The sequence below is a fragment of the Augochlora pura genome, chromosome 9, assembly GCF_028453695.1.
Source record: "Augochlora pura isolate Apur16 chromosome 9, APUR_v2.2.1, whole genome shotgun sequence".
Lineage (NCBI taxonomy): Eukaryota > Metazoa > Arthropoda > Insecta > Hymenoptera > Halictidae > Augochlora > Augochlora pura.
In genome coordinates this window covers 12,078,292-12,092,209 of record NC_135780.1, presented here as the reverse complement: position 1 = coordinate 12,092,209, position 13,918 = coordinate 12,078,292, and the positions used below count along the sequence as shown (strand labels likewise).

Sequence of the window (13,918 nt, the reverse complement as noted above, 5' to 3'; positions counted from 1 at the left end):
CGAGTGGCAACAACTTTGTCTTCAGTGGTGTGAACCCCGTTTTGTTTCCGTTACTGCGGCGAGCCATCTTACTTCAGACGCCGATCATTACTTCTTCTAGTAATTTCAGTGGTATCGTATCGTGCAACAGCTTAAGATTTTAGTGGCCGAAACGACGCTGTTTCACGTGTATTCAGGTAAGTTTATAAACACGTACATCATTCTCTAATACTGTGGCTATTCGCCGTGCGATAAATTGTTTGTGAATATCTCGTTTTATGAATAAGAAACGGCTACGACGATTCGCGGCGACTGTTGGCGTCTTTCAATGTTACGTGTTTTATCGGAGTTATTTAGTAATTCAATTCTCTGTCCGATCCTTTCCATCGTTCTAACGAAATTGATTAGACGCAGAAAGTTCTATAGTATATAACTTAATGACGTGGCAGTAATGTTCGATATTCTACGTCACATGGCTGCTTGTTCCTAAAATCTTTTGAATCAAATATAAGTGATTGTTCTTCCGATGTCCATTTGTGATTAATTAATAATTCATAATGTTTTAAATCGGCATTCTTTACTGCTGTTTACGCAACATCGTGTGCCGTTAGTTTTCTAGCGTTCTCTCTGAATGGCGGTAAAATTATTGCAAAATAAATACAGTTGATATCTCGTTGAATTGAATTAAGTTCACATAATGTTTATAACGCGTTCTTATTTCATTTTTGTTGTTTTGCGTTTTTTCCGTGAATAACTCGCACATCTGCGGAAGATTGCTTCGACCGATCAGACGGCCGCCATTTTATGAAACGAGTACCCAATAAAGACTATACGCGTACTCGTTAGCGTGGATGGTACTACATTTTTTTAGATAGTGCTTTTTTTGTTCGCCTAATTTATAATAGTGTTCATCGTTTACGATTCATGGGCATCGAGTTTGTTGAAAAACATCGTAGTATTCATATATAACCTTTAAAAGTGTGTATAAATAAGACTTAGAGTAATCGATCCTTAATAGTATATTGTTTGACGTGGACTTTAACCTGTTAGCCGATGAAAACTAATTCGTCATTCATATTTATTTAACGAAAATGTATAACGTAAATAACACATTCCTTTTTAATGGTATTTATGCTAGTATGGGCTAACAGATTAAATGGAATCACAAATGGGTAGCCAATTTTATATACCTTAAGATATTGATGTTGCGTTTACATATTTTAAGAAAAAAACATGCGAAATCTCATTTATTGAGAATTGTTTTTGAGTTTGCTTCCCTCACTTTTTTTTCTTAATTGTAACATCAAACGAATTCGGTACTAGTTGAATACAATGGAGGTACATTTAAGCGCACGGTTGATTACGTAGTACGGTCATACGAAAGAGCGGGAAAGTTTAAAAAATTGAATTGAAATTTGCTCTCCCTATGGTTAAATTTGATTCGTTCTAGTTTGTTTAATGTACCGAATGCGAATGATGTTTCACAATTCACTTTGAATTGTACACGTTTTTGGCTGAGCAAGCATGAATATGTAAACACTTAAAAAAGCATATATGCTCCAGTGATTCATGCCTGATTAATGCACCGAATGTTGATACACATTTTTTTTTATTTGAAAATGTATATTGATAACATTCCTTTTGTTACAAGTGCATGAGATGTGCTTAATATTGAAACAAAATATTTTGCACTGAACTACGTTCCTTTTTGTAAGCTTCAGAAAAAAAGCAAAGTGTAACAAAATTTTCATTCGGTAATTTTTTTTTCAAATCTACTGTTCTTCACATATATTATTTAAATAATATTCGATATTAAATAGAAATTTTGTAATGCTTTCATTCATGTTATGCGTATGCATCGATTAACACTCAATAGACCAAAATGCATATTTTATTTATACATTTTTCATTTGTTTTTATAATTATAATAAGCAGCATGTGACTAGTCCTTTCCTTGTTGTTAAAGTCATTGCAAGATTGTTAAATTCATGCTTGTGTATCGTTCCTGTATCGTTTTTTAAGGTCCTGCTATTTAAATGTGTTGTATGCGATATTCAATGAAGGTTGTATGACAAAGAAACGTTGTATCACTTGGTTTAGCGACAGCCTTGTAGTTTCTTTTTCTTAAGGGCACCTCTTTATTGCACTTGTGACTCTATATAGTACAAAACTATAACATAAAGAGCCATCTTTCAATATCAGAACCTCGAGTCCTTGATGTTTGTTTTATCGATTGAAGTCTATATGAGAATAATTTGAAAAAAAATATTAATGCTGATGTCAGTTTTACAAGCTGCATTGCAATCCTCAGCCAGAATGACCGGAAATTTAACGTAACAGTTCTTATGTTGTCATGTGACTAAAAATGGCAGGTTCTTAAGGAAGCCTGTTATGTATGGTGTTTTTATATTTTCCTTTAAGAATGAGCACCCGAGTATTCGTTGGTGGATTAACATACCGGGTGAGAGAGCGCGACCTTGAGAAGTTCTTCCGGAAATATGGTAGAATCAAGGAGGTCGCTATGAAGAATGGATTTGCCTTTGTGGTAAGTCTAATGTGGTTCAATTGTTTTTTTACAGTATGGTAGGGACAAGGGTCTATGTCGGTGGGCTTCCATACGGCACCAGGGAAAGAGACCTTGAGAGATTTTTCAGAGGCTACGGTCGATTCCGTGATGTCCTCATCAAGAATGGTTACGGCTTTGTTGTAAGTACTGTACAAAATTCTACATACACCCCTAACACTTTGCTACACTCCATTTGGTCATTTGGTCCTATCTTATTCACAATGATTATCTGTAGTATTCTGATGTTTTCCATATCGATTTTCTAAAAAAAAAAAACAAAAACAAATAAGTCACTGAATAACGTTTGTCTAAGTATTAATTGTGGACCAAAGCGTGTAGAGTGTAAAGTGTTCCACTTTGAAAATAACTCAAACTCGAGAGTTGATCTGACCTACCTTGAGCCCTGAACACATTGGTACTGTGGCTGCTTAATGGAGATGTGTGCTGGTTTTCATCGATTAATCTACAAAATGTTTGTAAGTTATACTTAATCAAAAGAAGATTGTGTTCCAAGTAACCAATACTTGATTACTTAGTACTTCTGAGGTAAAAAAAAAAAGTCAATCGCAATGGTAAAAAAAAAAGAACAGTATCATGTACAAATTATATTTTCAATGTTTATCCAAAATAAAAATAATGCAATGGAATTTTATCTGACTAAAATCCTCTTTCGTTATACACAGTTCAAGTTTGTTAAATTATTAGTCAAATTGATTTTCTATATACATGTTACGTTAGGTATGCTCTGTAACTGTTAGTAAGAAATTGCATCATACGGTTAATATAAGATTCTGCTGCATGTGAAAGCCGAAAAATTGTCCCTTTTCACTACTCTGATTTGTAATAAAATTGTTCTGTTCGCAGGAGTTCGATGACTATAGGGATGCAGATGACGCCGTCTACGAGCTCAATGGCAAGGAGCTGTTAGGAGAAAGGTAATGCGTACTATTTTATTGATACGTACGTTTCACAAATATACAGATAAAAAGAAGCATATGTTAGGAGAATGGTGTAGGTAGCATGTTTTGCATGGATTAGTATCTTTTCACAATACATATCTGATTTGTGGACCATTAGTCCACTTTTAAATTCATTTCATAATATTATTGGTACCAGACGAAGAAGTACCATTTAAATTTGTAGTTCATAATTGTGCCTTTTTCTAGGATACTTAAGACAATGTGTAATTATTAAAATTCATCTAAATAAATTTCTGAATATTTGAAATGCAATATCAGCAATCGTAATTAACAGAAATGAAAATTATGACTACATGGAAAATTCCGAAAAACTCTTCCGAAATTGTGTTGCTTATAGTTGCTAATGTTGCATAAATAAGTAGAATTGTTTATGAGAAGCAATAGCATTGACAACAAATTTTTTCAATTCTCTTGGTTAACTCTTTAAGTGAAGTGCTTTCGTTCTAAACGTTCCCCAAATATGTTTGTATATTCATAATTAATGGCGTCATAGAGTTTTACTAAAATCCAAAGAAAAATCAGCTGAAACGAACATAAGACACTGTTATATTTGCCTGTGTATAATATTAAAAATAGTGTAATTGTGTGAGTAAAAGTCACTGGTATAACGTAATGTAAAATATCTGCCAATCAGATTCTTATTTTCTCTATAATTTTTTTTTTACTACCAAAAAAAGACATTCAAAGATATTCTAATTCCGTTCGAACATTTTTATCTTGTACCAGTAATATTATCTGCTGTTGCTTCTGTATAATTTTGAATTGCCAAATATGTACAAACACTTTCTTTTCGTTTCTATTGCCTTTAAGTTTGATAACGCATTCAATGAACGGCGTCTGTCCTCCAAATTATTGATTGGATTTGTTTTGGAATAAAAAATGCATCTTACTTAAATAGCCGATGTGACTTGCCGCCATTTTGAACTACTTCCATCAATTCCCCGATCGTAAACATGACTATACACGTAATATAAATGTATTAATACTTCTACAAAAAAAAAATATCAAGAATGCCTCAACATTTTAAAAGTAATGTATATTGCTTCTTTAAAAAAAATACTGAAAAAGTACATTAATTGCAAATTTAAAGAAAAAAAAAGAAAAACACCAACGTTTCCTCATAATTCTCTGGCGATCGGTTTTGATCCGTTAAAATCATATTAAGAGAGGATCTCCAATCAATTATGAGGGAACACGTGTGTAAAATAAAACGAAGGTTCTACACTCTTAGATTGGTGGTGATTTAAGCGCGTTATAAAAAAAAGTGAAGACAGCAACTATAGCAAAATTATAAAATGGGGATGTATAAGCGAAGACAAGCGTGAAAGAAAGAGAGCGAGAAAGAGATAGAGAGAGGGGACAGCGCCTCAGTTGCTGGACTGTGATGATGAGATGATGAGATGATATGATCATGCTGATGATGATGGTGATCATCGATGATAGAATAACGGATTTCGAGATGAAGCTGAGAGGAATGGAAAAGGAAAAAAGGATGGAAGGAAGGAAGGAAGCACCTTTAGAGTAAGAATTAGTCGAGGACTTAGGCGGGGTTTTGTTGGGTGTGTTTCAGAGTGGCGGTGGAGATAGCACGGGGTGTTTCAGGGAGGCGAGGCGACCGTGGCTACGGACGCTCACGCTCCTGGAGAGACAAGTAAGCATATCCAATGTGTCTTGTTACAGAATTACTGTAGAGAGGGCCCGGGGGACACCTAGGGGTAGTGACCAGTGGCGCTATGGTGACTCCCGTGGTGGTTATGGGGACTCGAGGCGATCTGCGTAAGACACGCTATCCTTTTTTTTATTTTATCAGAGCGATCATTATCCCCTCCTCCCCTGATGGCAATCAACTTGAGATATGCAAAATATTTACGGAATCATTTATTAAATCCATGCTTCTACTTCGCAAAGAACTAAATCATCAAGTACTCTCACGTTGATCTTTATTTCGTTTTTCTGGTTTTTCAGTTGAATTGTATGCTGAGAAAGTAGTGAAATGATTTTGCATATCGCCCCTACAGGGAAGAACGTTACCTTGGATAAATGATTAGCTCTAGATTAGAGAAGCGCGTGAAATACAAAGCTTTGCCTTTTTCGCAAATGAACGGGAAGTGTCCGTCTAGGCACGCACGCCAATGTTTTTTATTCCTTTAATTAGTTCTCTCGAATTGGTTGTCTTGGATTTGACTGCTCTCCCGAGTATGTCGACTGTTTTTTTTAAACGGTAGAAACATGAATCCGGAGCATCGCTGGCTGCGAGAAAAACGCAGACAATAGAAGTATACATATACATGCATATATCTCTAATCATATTATATTTTTTTTTTCGTGCCGAGATTAGCATAAAATGCCTAGTGAACAGTAAAAAAATTATAATAACCCTCCCGCAGACATTATGTTGTGAATAAAATTTACTGGTAGTTGAGAGAGGTGACGTACGAATGTAATTGGCGACTAATAGATGTGTGGTATTGTGTTTGTTACAGCCGAGACGATATGCGGCACGACAGGTACGCTATTGCTGCATTTTGAGTAGATTTGATTCGATTGGAACAGGTGATTGATTGTGTGCCTGAGCAATGAGTGCAGATCTGTAGTTATTTGCTGAAGGTTTAACCATCGAACCGTTATTTCTGTTCACATGACATCCCTTTTTGCAGAGATAGTGTGAACAGAAACACGAGGACTGCATCTAGCTACAAGCAATCATTGCCCAGGTACATACATCCAATGTTACGCTCTAACGATAAATATACTTTAACTTAATCAATTTTATATACATATCATTAATTTTTGCTATTTCATTTTATATATCATTGAATATTTCTGAGATCAAATTACTTGCGTTCTTGCAATTTTTTACATTAGAGTTTCGCTAAAATCTATTTTATTATAAAGTCAGGTCCAAGACAAACCTGCTTCTATTTGAATCATTCAAGTGCGATAATACTTATGTTTTTTCCTTTTGTAGATATGGACCACCCACACGCACCGAGTACCGCCTTACCGTGGAAAATCTTTCCAGTCGTGTCAGCTGGCAGGTAAGCAATATCTGTACCCTTGCCTTCGTCGTTTTACCATTATCGACTGACGATAACTTTTTTCGTGAGTTTGATTGCTACTCGAGGTTCCAATGAAAAAAAAAGAAACAAAATGTTACAAGTACACGAAAATATCAAGAATATTTCAAAGAATATACATACACATATATACATGTACCTAAATACATGTATATACGATGCTTCCTCTCGCTGGTGACTTTATATTCTTCCGCCAATTTTCTATTCCCGAGTCGAACCAAACTTACCAACGCGGCATTTAAGTATCGTAATGTTTTTTATTCGATTTTTCTTTCGTCATTTTAAGTTCGTTCACTCATCCAAACTCTCTCTTCTATTCCGAATGTTAATGACAAAAAAAGAAAGATGTACATTTTGATCAAGTAAGTCTGTGGCATATTCGAAATTTTTTATCTTGAACGCATGCTCGCCCAAATAAGACCCTCACAAAAATGTGCTTACGTGATAAATTGACGAGAATCTGAGAACGACGGGGAGGAAAGAGTAGAGAAAAGAAAATGCGAGAAACGAGAAAGGTGCACGAAATAGAGGAAAACGCAGGGATGAACGCAGACAACGATGAAAGGCACAAACAAGCACACACATGGGCATGAAAATTTTCAAAAGTGTGACTCTTACCCTCGAAGAAAACTGCCGATGATTCGGATGAGAAAGAGCGCGCAGCTGATTTGGAAGAAGAGGTGCGAGAATGGAAGAGACATGGAGCATCAAAGGAGATGATCAAGACAGACAACACACACACAAACGCAAACAGTTGAAAATATTGACGTTGGTCGATCCGCGGGAATGCATGGGAGAAAACTGTGGGAAATACCAGGACGCACTGCATCTTTCGAAATCCTTGATCAGAATACAATAGATAAATATAATTATAAAAATGTCTATCTATCTATCTATCTAATCTATCTATATATGTGTCGCATATATATATACGTATATATTAGTGCACGTATATATAAACGTAACACCAATATCCATGCCAAGGACAAATTAAAGCAGACGAGAAATCGCTCTGCGACAAAAAACGGTGGACCAAGTCTTACTTGATCAATATACATTAATCGTCTAAGTAATTCTGCATAAATCGTCTATGTCGTATTTTTCGGATGCTCTCTCACTCTCTCTCTCTTTCTCTCTATTATATATATACATATTGGTTGTCTCTTTTGAACGGAAAAAAAGTATATACGGAATTATATATATTCTCGCTCGGTCGATTATATCTCGATTCCTCGACGTGTGTTCCTTTTCTCAATTTTATTATTTCATTTACGTTCGGCCAACAGTGTGAGGAAAAACAATAAAATTGATGTTCTTTCCGAAGAGCCATGTCCTCTTCGCCGAGGAGGGGCGACCGGTAGGGCCAATAGACTGATGATGTGCGATGATAAAGATGACGATGCACGCGATGGGCCCGCCTTGAGGTCAAGTGGCACCAGGTTGGTTTCTGAGGTGTCCCGGGTGAGAGAGATAGCCGCGTGGCACACTGGGTACACCTACCACCTACCGCCTACTACTACTTGCGCAGTGATACGTGGCGAAACAGTCCCAGTGAGACAATCCCAGTGACACCGATAGGTTCTTACGTATCTGCGATCCTTTCATCGGTGATCGGTCTGGAGAGAAAACCGTCTGCCTTCTACGAATCATCAATGACTATGACCTGTCTATGGATTTTACTCTGTTTACCATCGTCATCGACTCTTCGCCTTCGTCCCCGGTCCCTAGTATCCTCTAATCATCAACGTATACACGCTCTACAATTTTCCTTATTCTTGCCCTAAATCATCACTCCTTACAAAAGACAACCGTCATGACTGATCATATAACAAATGAACTTGATCCATGATCATCCCAGCAATGTGTATCCAAAGTTTGATCATTGTCACATCTCTACAACTGTTCCTCCTAATCCTGATGGTACACCCTTTCTTTCCATCTAACTCTGTACTATCACATTTGTTACTACACTACCGACTGTTACTGCTACTGGTACCGCCACCAACTTAGCCATCTAGTAAGTCAGGCAGCGGCCACCCATGAGGGCATACACGGGCCGAAACCCGAACCATCCGCGACTACGCCACACAGATCCGTTCGACCCGACCAAGCGCCGTTGTGTCTGGCCTTTCTCTCTGTCCGTAAGCAAGGTGGTGCCTGGGCCCAAGGTAAATGCGTCACCTTAACCGAGTGTACTCTTTAGATATATACATTATATCTATTCTCTCTCTCTATATATATATATATTTATATAGATCTTTATATATATATATAAATTTACACATTTGTGGTAACCTTGTTCTCATTTATCTTTGTTATACAGGGCGCGTCACGGGAAATAGAACAATCAATCATCTCTGTCGTCTGAACCGAAGATAAAAAAAAAATGTTCGAGGCAAAAGCTGTGCTGATCGATAGCGGCACATGCGTCGATGTAAACAAATTTTTTGTTAGATGTTATTTCCAAGGATATTGGAAGATCATTACAGTTGTTTATCGTTAACGGTACCATGTATTTTCAACTTGCGGACGTCTTATTTCAATACGAATTAAGAAAAATTCATGTATCAGTAGACTTAATTACTACCACTTGTTCTGAAGTTAAAAGTGCATGGTGCTAATTGAGATAACCTCGGTGACCTTTGAGTAACTTTGGAAGAAAGGTCTGATGAAAAATACATTCGTATTATCCATCGGACAGTAGAACTTTTGTCTTCAGCAGTCTCTCTTGTCTACGATTCCAACAGAGATGCTTGGATGTTCCGTTCCTCGCGACCCACTCTGTATTACTGTATTCCTTCAGTGATATATTTATATATACATATGTTACATAACTGTGCACCATAGTGGTCAGGTGTTTTTATGTAGATTTATTGAGATCATTCGACGAACTTCAAGAGATCGTGCACACACGAGTAAATCCAGTACCAGAGGAAACCAGTTTGACAGTATAGTAATACAATAATGTTAACAGTAATTGTGCTCGAAATTAGGCATCAACGTTCGCTTGAGTTTCCTGATCTGATTCTGTTCTCGAATTGCCGCTTGATTGTCGAAAGTCACGTTTCCATATATATATTCAATGACAATTTCCGCGCATGAGAATTCGCATGTCAATTAGTTGCGTACAACACGTTGTATGTTTGCCGAACAGGAAAAAAAAGAAAGAACAGCTAAAAAGAGAACAACTTTTCTTTATGCAAGGCAATTGCATCTTGTCATATTCTGTTTCTATTCTTTTCTGGTGTCCAGTGAAAGTACCAAGGGAGAAGTTTTGGTAGCCCCCTAACGCGTTTTCCAGTTGGATCGATTAAGCTGTGTGTCGAAGCAACGTTTCTCATGTTCTGGATACAATTTCTGACAACGAGAACGATTAATTGGTGTCACGGATGAGACTTCCAAGAGACATCAAGATGAAACGACAGAAGAAGAGAGAAAGAAAAAGAGAGACAGACACAGAGAAAAAGAAATGATAACAAGACGCGCGCGCACCTCACAACACAGAGTCCACAACATAAAGCCGTACCTGGTTCCCACAAGTACAAGTTCCGCCGATGAACAAAAGGATACAGCAAACGCACACAGACAGAGAGATGGATACTAAAGATTTTTAGGAAGACGTACAACCACGACGTCCTCAGAGGAAACGAAGAAGATCAACATCAAGAGGAGCCTCAAACCTATCATCCTCTCCTCAGCACTGTGTGCGAGAACATCGAGGAGAAAGTCATTCTTTTCCAGCCTTATTCAGCTTGTCGCGAGAAGCAAGACATCAACAATTACAAAATTCTGTGACATAGTTTTTGTTTGTTGACCATTGGTTCAATCTTCGTAGAGGAATCTTATTTTTCTTGGCTAGAACGGCATACTACATTGATTACATTTCTGTCAGCCTAGAAATAACAACATTCATCGCATAGCAAGATCTTCCACACCGGACAAATTTTTTTTCAGTCACGTGTTAATTTACCAATCATGCTATGTTACTTTATTCTTCATTATCGATTTGAAACTAGCAACTTGTCTTTCCTCTCTGCCTTATGCAGTCCAATCATTTGAACAATTTACTGTGTAATTTTCTGATCGAATCCCGCAAGCTTTGTTTATTTGTACGCTTAAATAGAAGAAGATTAATTCAGACAACTTTTTCTTTTCTTTTCACCGATGCTTGTTACGTTGACCGTCAACGTTTTGCGATATTTATTACATTGTGAGCTGCTCTGCAGAAATTTTTTTGTTCAAGTAGCAATATATGTCAGAAGTTCCATTGCCCCGACATACTGGATTAACTTTCTGTTTAACTTGCTTTTACGAATATAATCTTCTGTAATAAATTTTTCTGCAGGGTGGAGGGTAACTGTTGACTGAACTACAAAACTTGTTTTGAAGATTGAATTGCATAAAAAGAAAGGTTGCATCAATCGCAGATACTAAATTCGAGCACATGTTTCCCACATAATAATCAACACTGAAGATTCGGAATAGGACAGGACATTGTTTTCCCTTTTTTTCAGTAAGGATAATAGAGTCAGTCTCGAGCACACGTGTCTGCAAGTAGGAAAGGATCAATTACATAGGACAAGTACAGTGGATATAAAAAAGAGTGCACAGGAAATACATATAAATTGCCTTTTAACCAATGCGTTAATCTTAGTAGTAATAGGAACACAATTTAGTATTAACTCATAACGTGAATATCACTCGTATATCATACTGTTTAATTTTAAGTGATCGTTCTGTTATCATTGCAATCTACTAATTCGGTTTCTTGTGTGGTGCTCAGGATTTAAAGGATTATATGAGACAGGCTGGAGAAGTGACATACGCAGATGCACACAAACAGCGCAGGAATGAAGGGTGAGGTCTTTTCCCGTCACTTCAAATTATTCCAAAATAATTGATCGGTCACTAATCTTCGAACTGTTCTGATGTTACAGAGTTGTAGAATTCGCAACATACTCGGACTTGAAGAATGCTATCGACAAATTAGATGACACCGAACTAAACGGACGCAGAATTAGATTAATCGAAGACAAAAGACGTGGTCGTCGCTCGCGATCATCCAGCTCCAGATCAAGGTCACGATCACGATCAAGATCCCGCCGCCGATCCCGCTCTCGCTCAAGGTATAATCGTCGTTCTCGATCCCGATCAAGGTACTGTCGAATATGGCAGTCTCTAATCGTTTTTTTACTTTTCTTATTAACCATGCTTAACAATTTCCCATTAAAACACATCAGACTCACAGTCTGTATTATTATAATTTTATTGATTTCTTTTTATTCTATATAATGATTTCCATATTTAAAGAGATTGATTTCTCATGCATGGCATACGAATTGATTGACATAAAAAATTAGATTTCATATACACCATTTATTATCTTTGGCAACAAGCATTTGATTCAATAAATCAAGCTTTTCTTGTTTATAAATGGACTACGGACTTTAGGGATTATTTAATAAAAACTTGCAATTGAACATCAGTATCCTTTAGAATATTTTAAAGTTTCTAATGTACTATCAAAAGATGGTTAAAGAAAAATATTCCTATTTTTGTAGTCTGTTTATGATCGTCATTGCAATTGCTTGGTAATATCATTAAAGAAATATTTCTGTTTGTATTAGGAGTCGCCGCAGCTCTCGTAGCCGTAGCCGCCGCAGCAGTCGTTCCAAATCCAGGGCACATTCGAAATCCAAATCAAAGTCCAAATCCAAATCCCCTGAGCGTAGCCGCTCCCGTTCCAAATCCAAGTGAGTATCCTGTTCCGTATACTATTCAGAAATTCAGTTCATGACCAATTTATTTATTTCATTGTGAATGTATTGTTTTGGCATTTTATTTATTTGCTTTGTTTCTTGCGCAATTTATCAACGATTCAACCGTATTCACTTGTTACACACGTTCTCACGTCCCATGTTATACCGTTGGCCTTGTGTTTGGGCTCGTTTTCGAAATTGTCTCTCTGCTATATCATGTCGTTTTAGTTTCTATTGCATAAGAATGTTTATTTTTCATTGTCGTAATTCTTTCTCGTTTTTTCCAATTTTCTTTTTCTTTTTCTTAAAATGTCGTCACCGCATTTCACGACCTTAAGAGAAAAGTTTAACGAATTTTCATTGTATGCTTACATCGTATATTTTTCTGTCTCCTTCATTTGAACTATAATTTTACAGATCAAGAGACCGCTCAAAGTCGAAATCTAAGTCAAAGTCCAAATCCAGATCTCGTTCTAGGTCCAAGGCCGAGAGGTCAAAGTCCAGGTCGCAGTCCAAATCCAAAGCCAAGTCTCCCTCGAAGTGAGTTCAATTGATATAATTAGCGCAAGACAAGCAAATCGGTAGTGTCAGGCGATTCTAAATCGGAAATTCCTTTTCCAGAGACAGGTCTAGTCGCGAACGATCCAGGGGAGACAGATCAAGATCCCGATCCGGCAGCAAACATAGCAAAAGTCGCAGCCACTCACGTTCACCGATGAACGGAGACAAATCGCCAGAAAGTAACAAGCAGAAAGCTGATTAAAGGAAACGAACGATAAAGAAATGGAGTGACAAAAACGAAAGGACTATAGAAGAAGAGAGGGGAGAATTTACGCGAGTGAAACTTGACAAAAGAGTTTCATTTCTTTAGTTTCCTTTTATTTTTTCTACATTACAAATACATTCAAGAAGCCAATTTCATGCCTTATTTTACGACGGCTATTCTTATTAGTAACAAGTTTACCAATAATTGAACGAGTTACTTGACCCTGTGTCCATCATGTAGTCGTATATACATGAGATTCAAATAACGTCACATTATGAGAAGCAAAATTATTATAAACAACCGTGGGCTGAAAACTAATGTATTGAAACGTGGTTTAAAAAGAATCAAAACTGACATAATTTAACGATCGGCATAAAAGTAATCAATTGTACATTGTTTATTTAACTGTATCAATTTAATTAGATGGTTTCATTTAATTTTAATTATACACATTTTCATTCGAAACACTATACATCTCGCATTTAGAGAAGTAAGATGTCTTCATACGTACCTTAAACGGACTCTACACGTTTTCGATGTATCGCCGTATATCGAGGAATTCCCTGTAATGGCTTTTTGTATATATTCCTAACAATCACATACAATGAGAGATACGTGATGTGTAATAAATTTAGTGGTAAGAGGTATCTTATTATCAATAAAAATTCATGCCAAGATTATGTCTTATATATTTTTGTAGTCCCCGCTGCGTTAATCCGTACAAATATAAGGAAATGCGTAATAAGATGGTTGCACTTGTAATTGTACTGCCTGAACGACTTACAAAAAAA

The 13,918-nt window shown here is 36.8% G+C and overlaps 1 protein-coding gene across 9 annotated transcripts; it reads left to right on the top strand.

Moving 5' to 3' along the window:
* The first annotated feature begins 35 nt into the window (after positions 1–35).
* On the top strand, positions 36–13,804 carry B52 (serine and arginine rich splicing factor B52). 9 transcript variants are annotated; one of them, XM_078191260.1, is made up of 12 exons: positions 36–176; positions 2,559–2,685; positions 3,410–3,480; positions 5,206–5,301; positions 6,009–6,032; positions 6,183–6,239; positions 6,494–6,563; positions 11,386–11,459; positions 11,540–11,728; positions 12,230–12,355; positions 12,839–12,901; positions 12,983–13,804. In XM_078191260.1, the coding sequence occupies exons 2-12, from the start codon at positions 2,560–2,562 to the stop codon at positions 13,122–13,124; spliced, it is 1,038 nt and encodes a 345-aa protein (XP_078047386.1). In that variant the 5' UTR covers positions 36–176; position 2,559; the 3' UTR covers positions 13,125–13,804. The 9 variants fall into 9 exon arrangements, with proteins under 9 accessions (XP_078047386.1, XP_078047379.1, XP_078047381.1 ...); XM_078191253.1 differs by having other exon boundaries at positions 12,779–12,901; XM_078191255.1 differs by lacking the exon at positions 5,206–5,301 and adding an exon at positions 5,096–5,176 and having other exon boundaries at positions 12,779–12,901.
* The last annotated feature ends 114 nt before the right edge of the window (positions 13,805–13,918 follow it).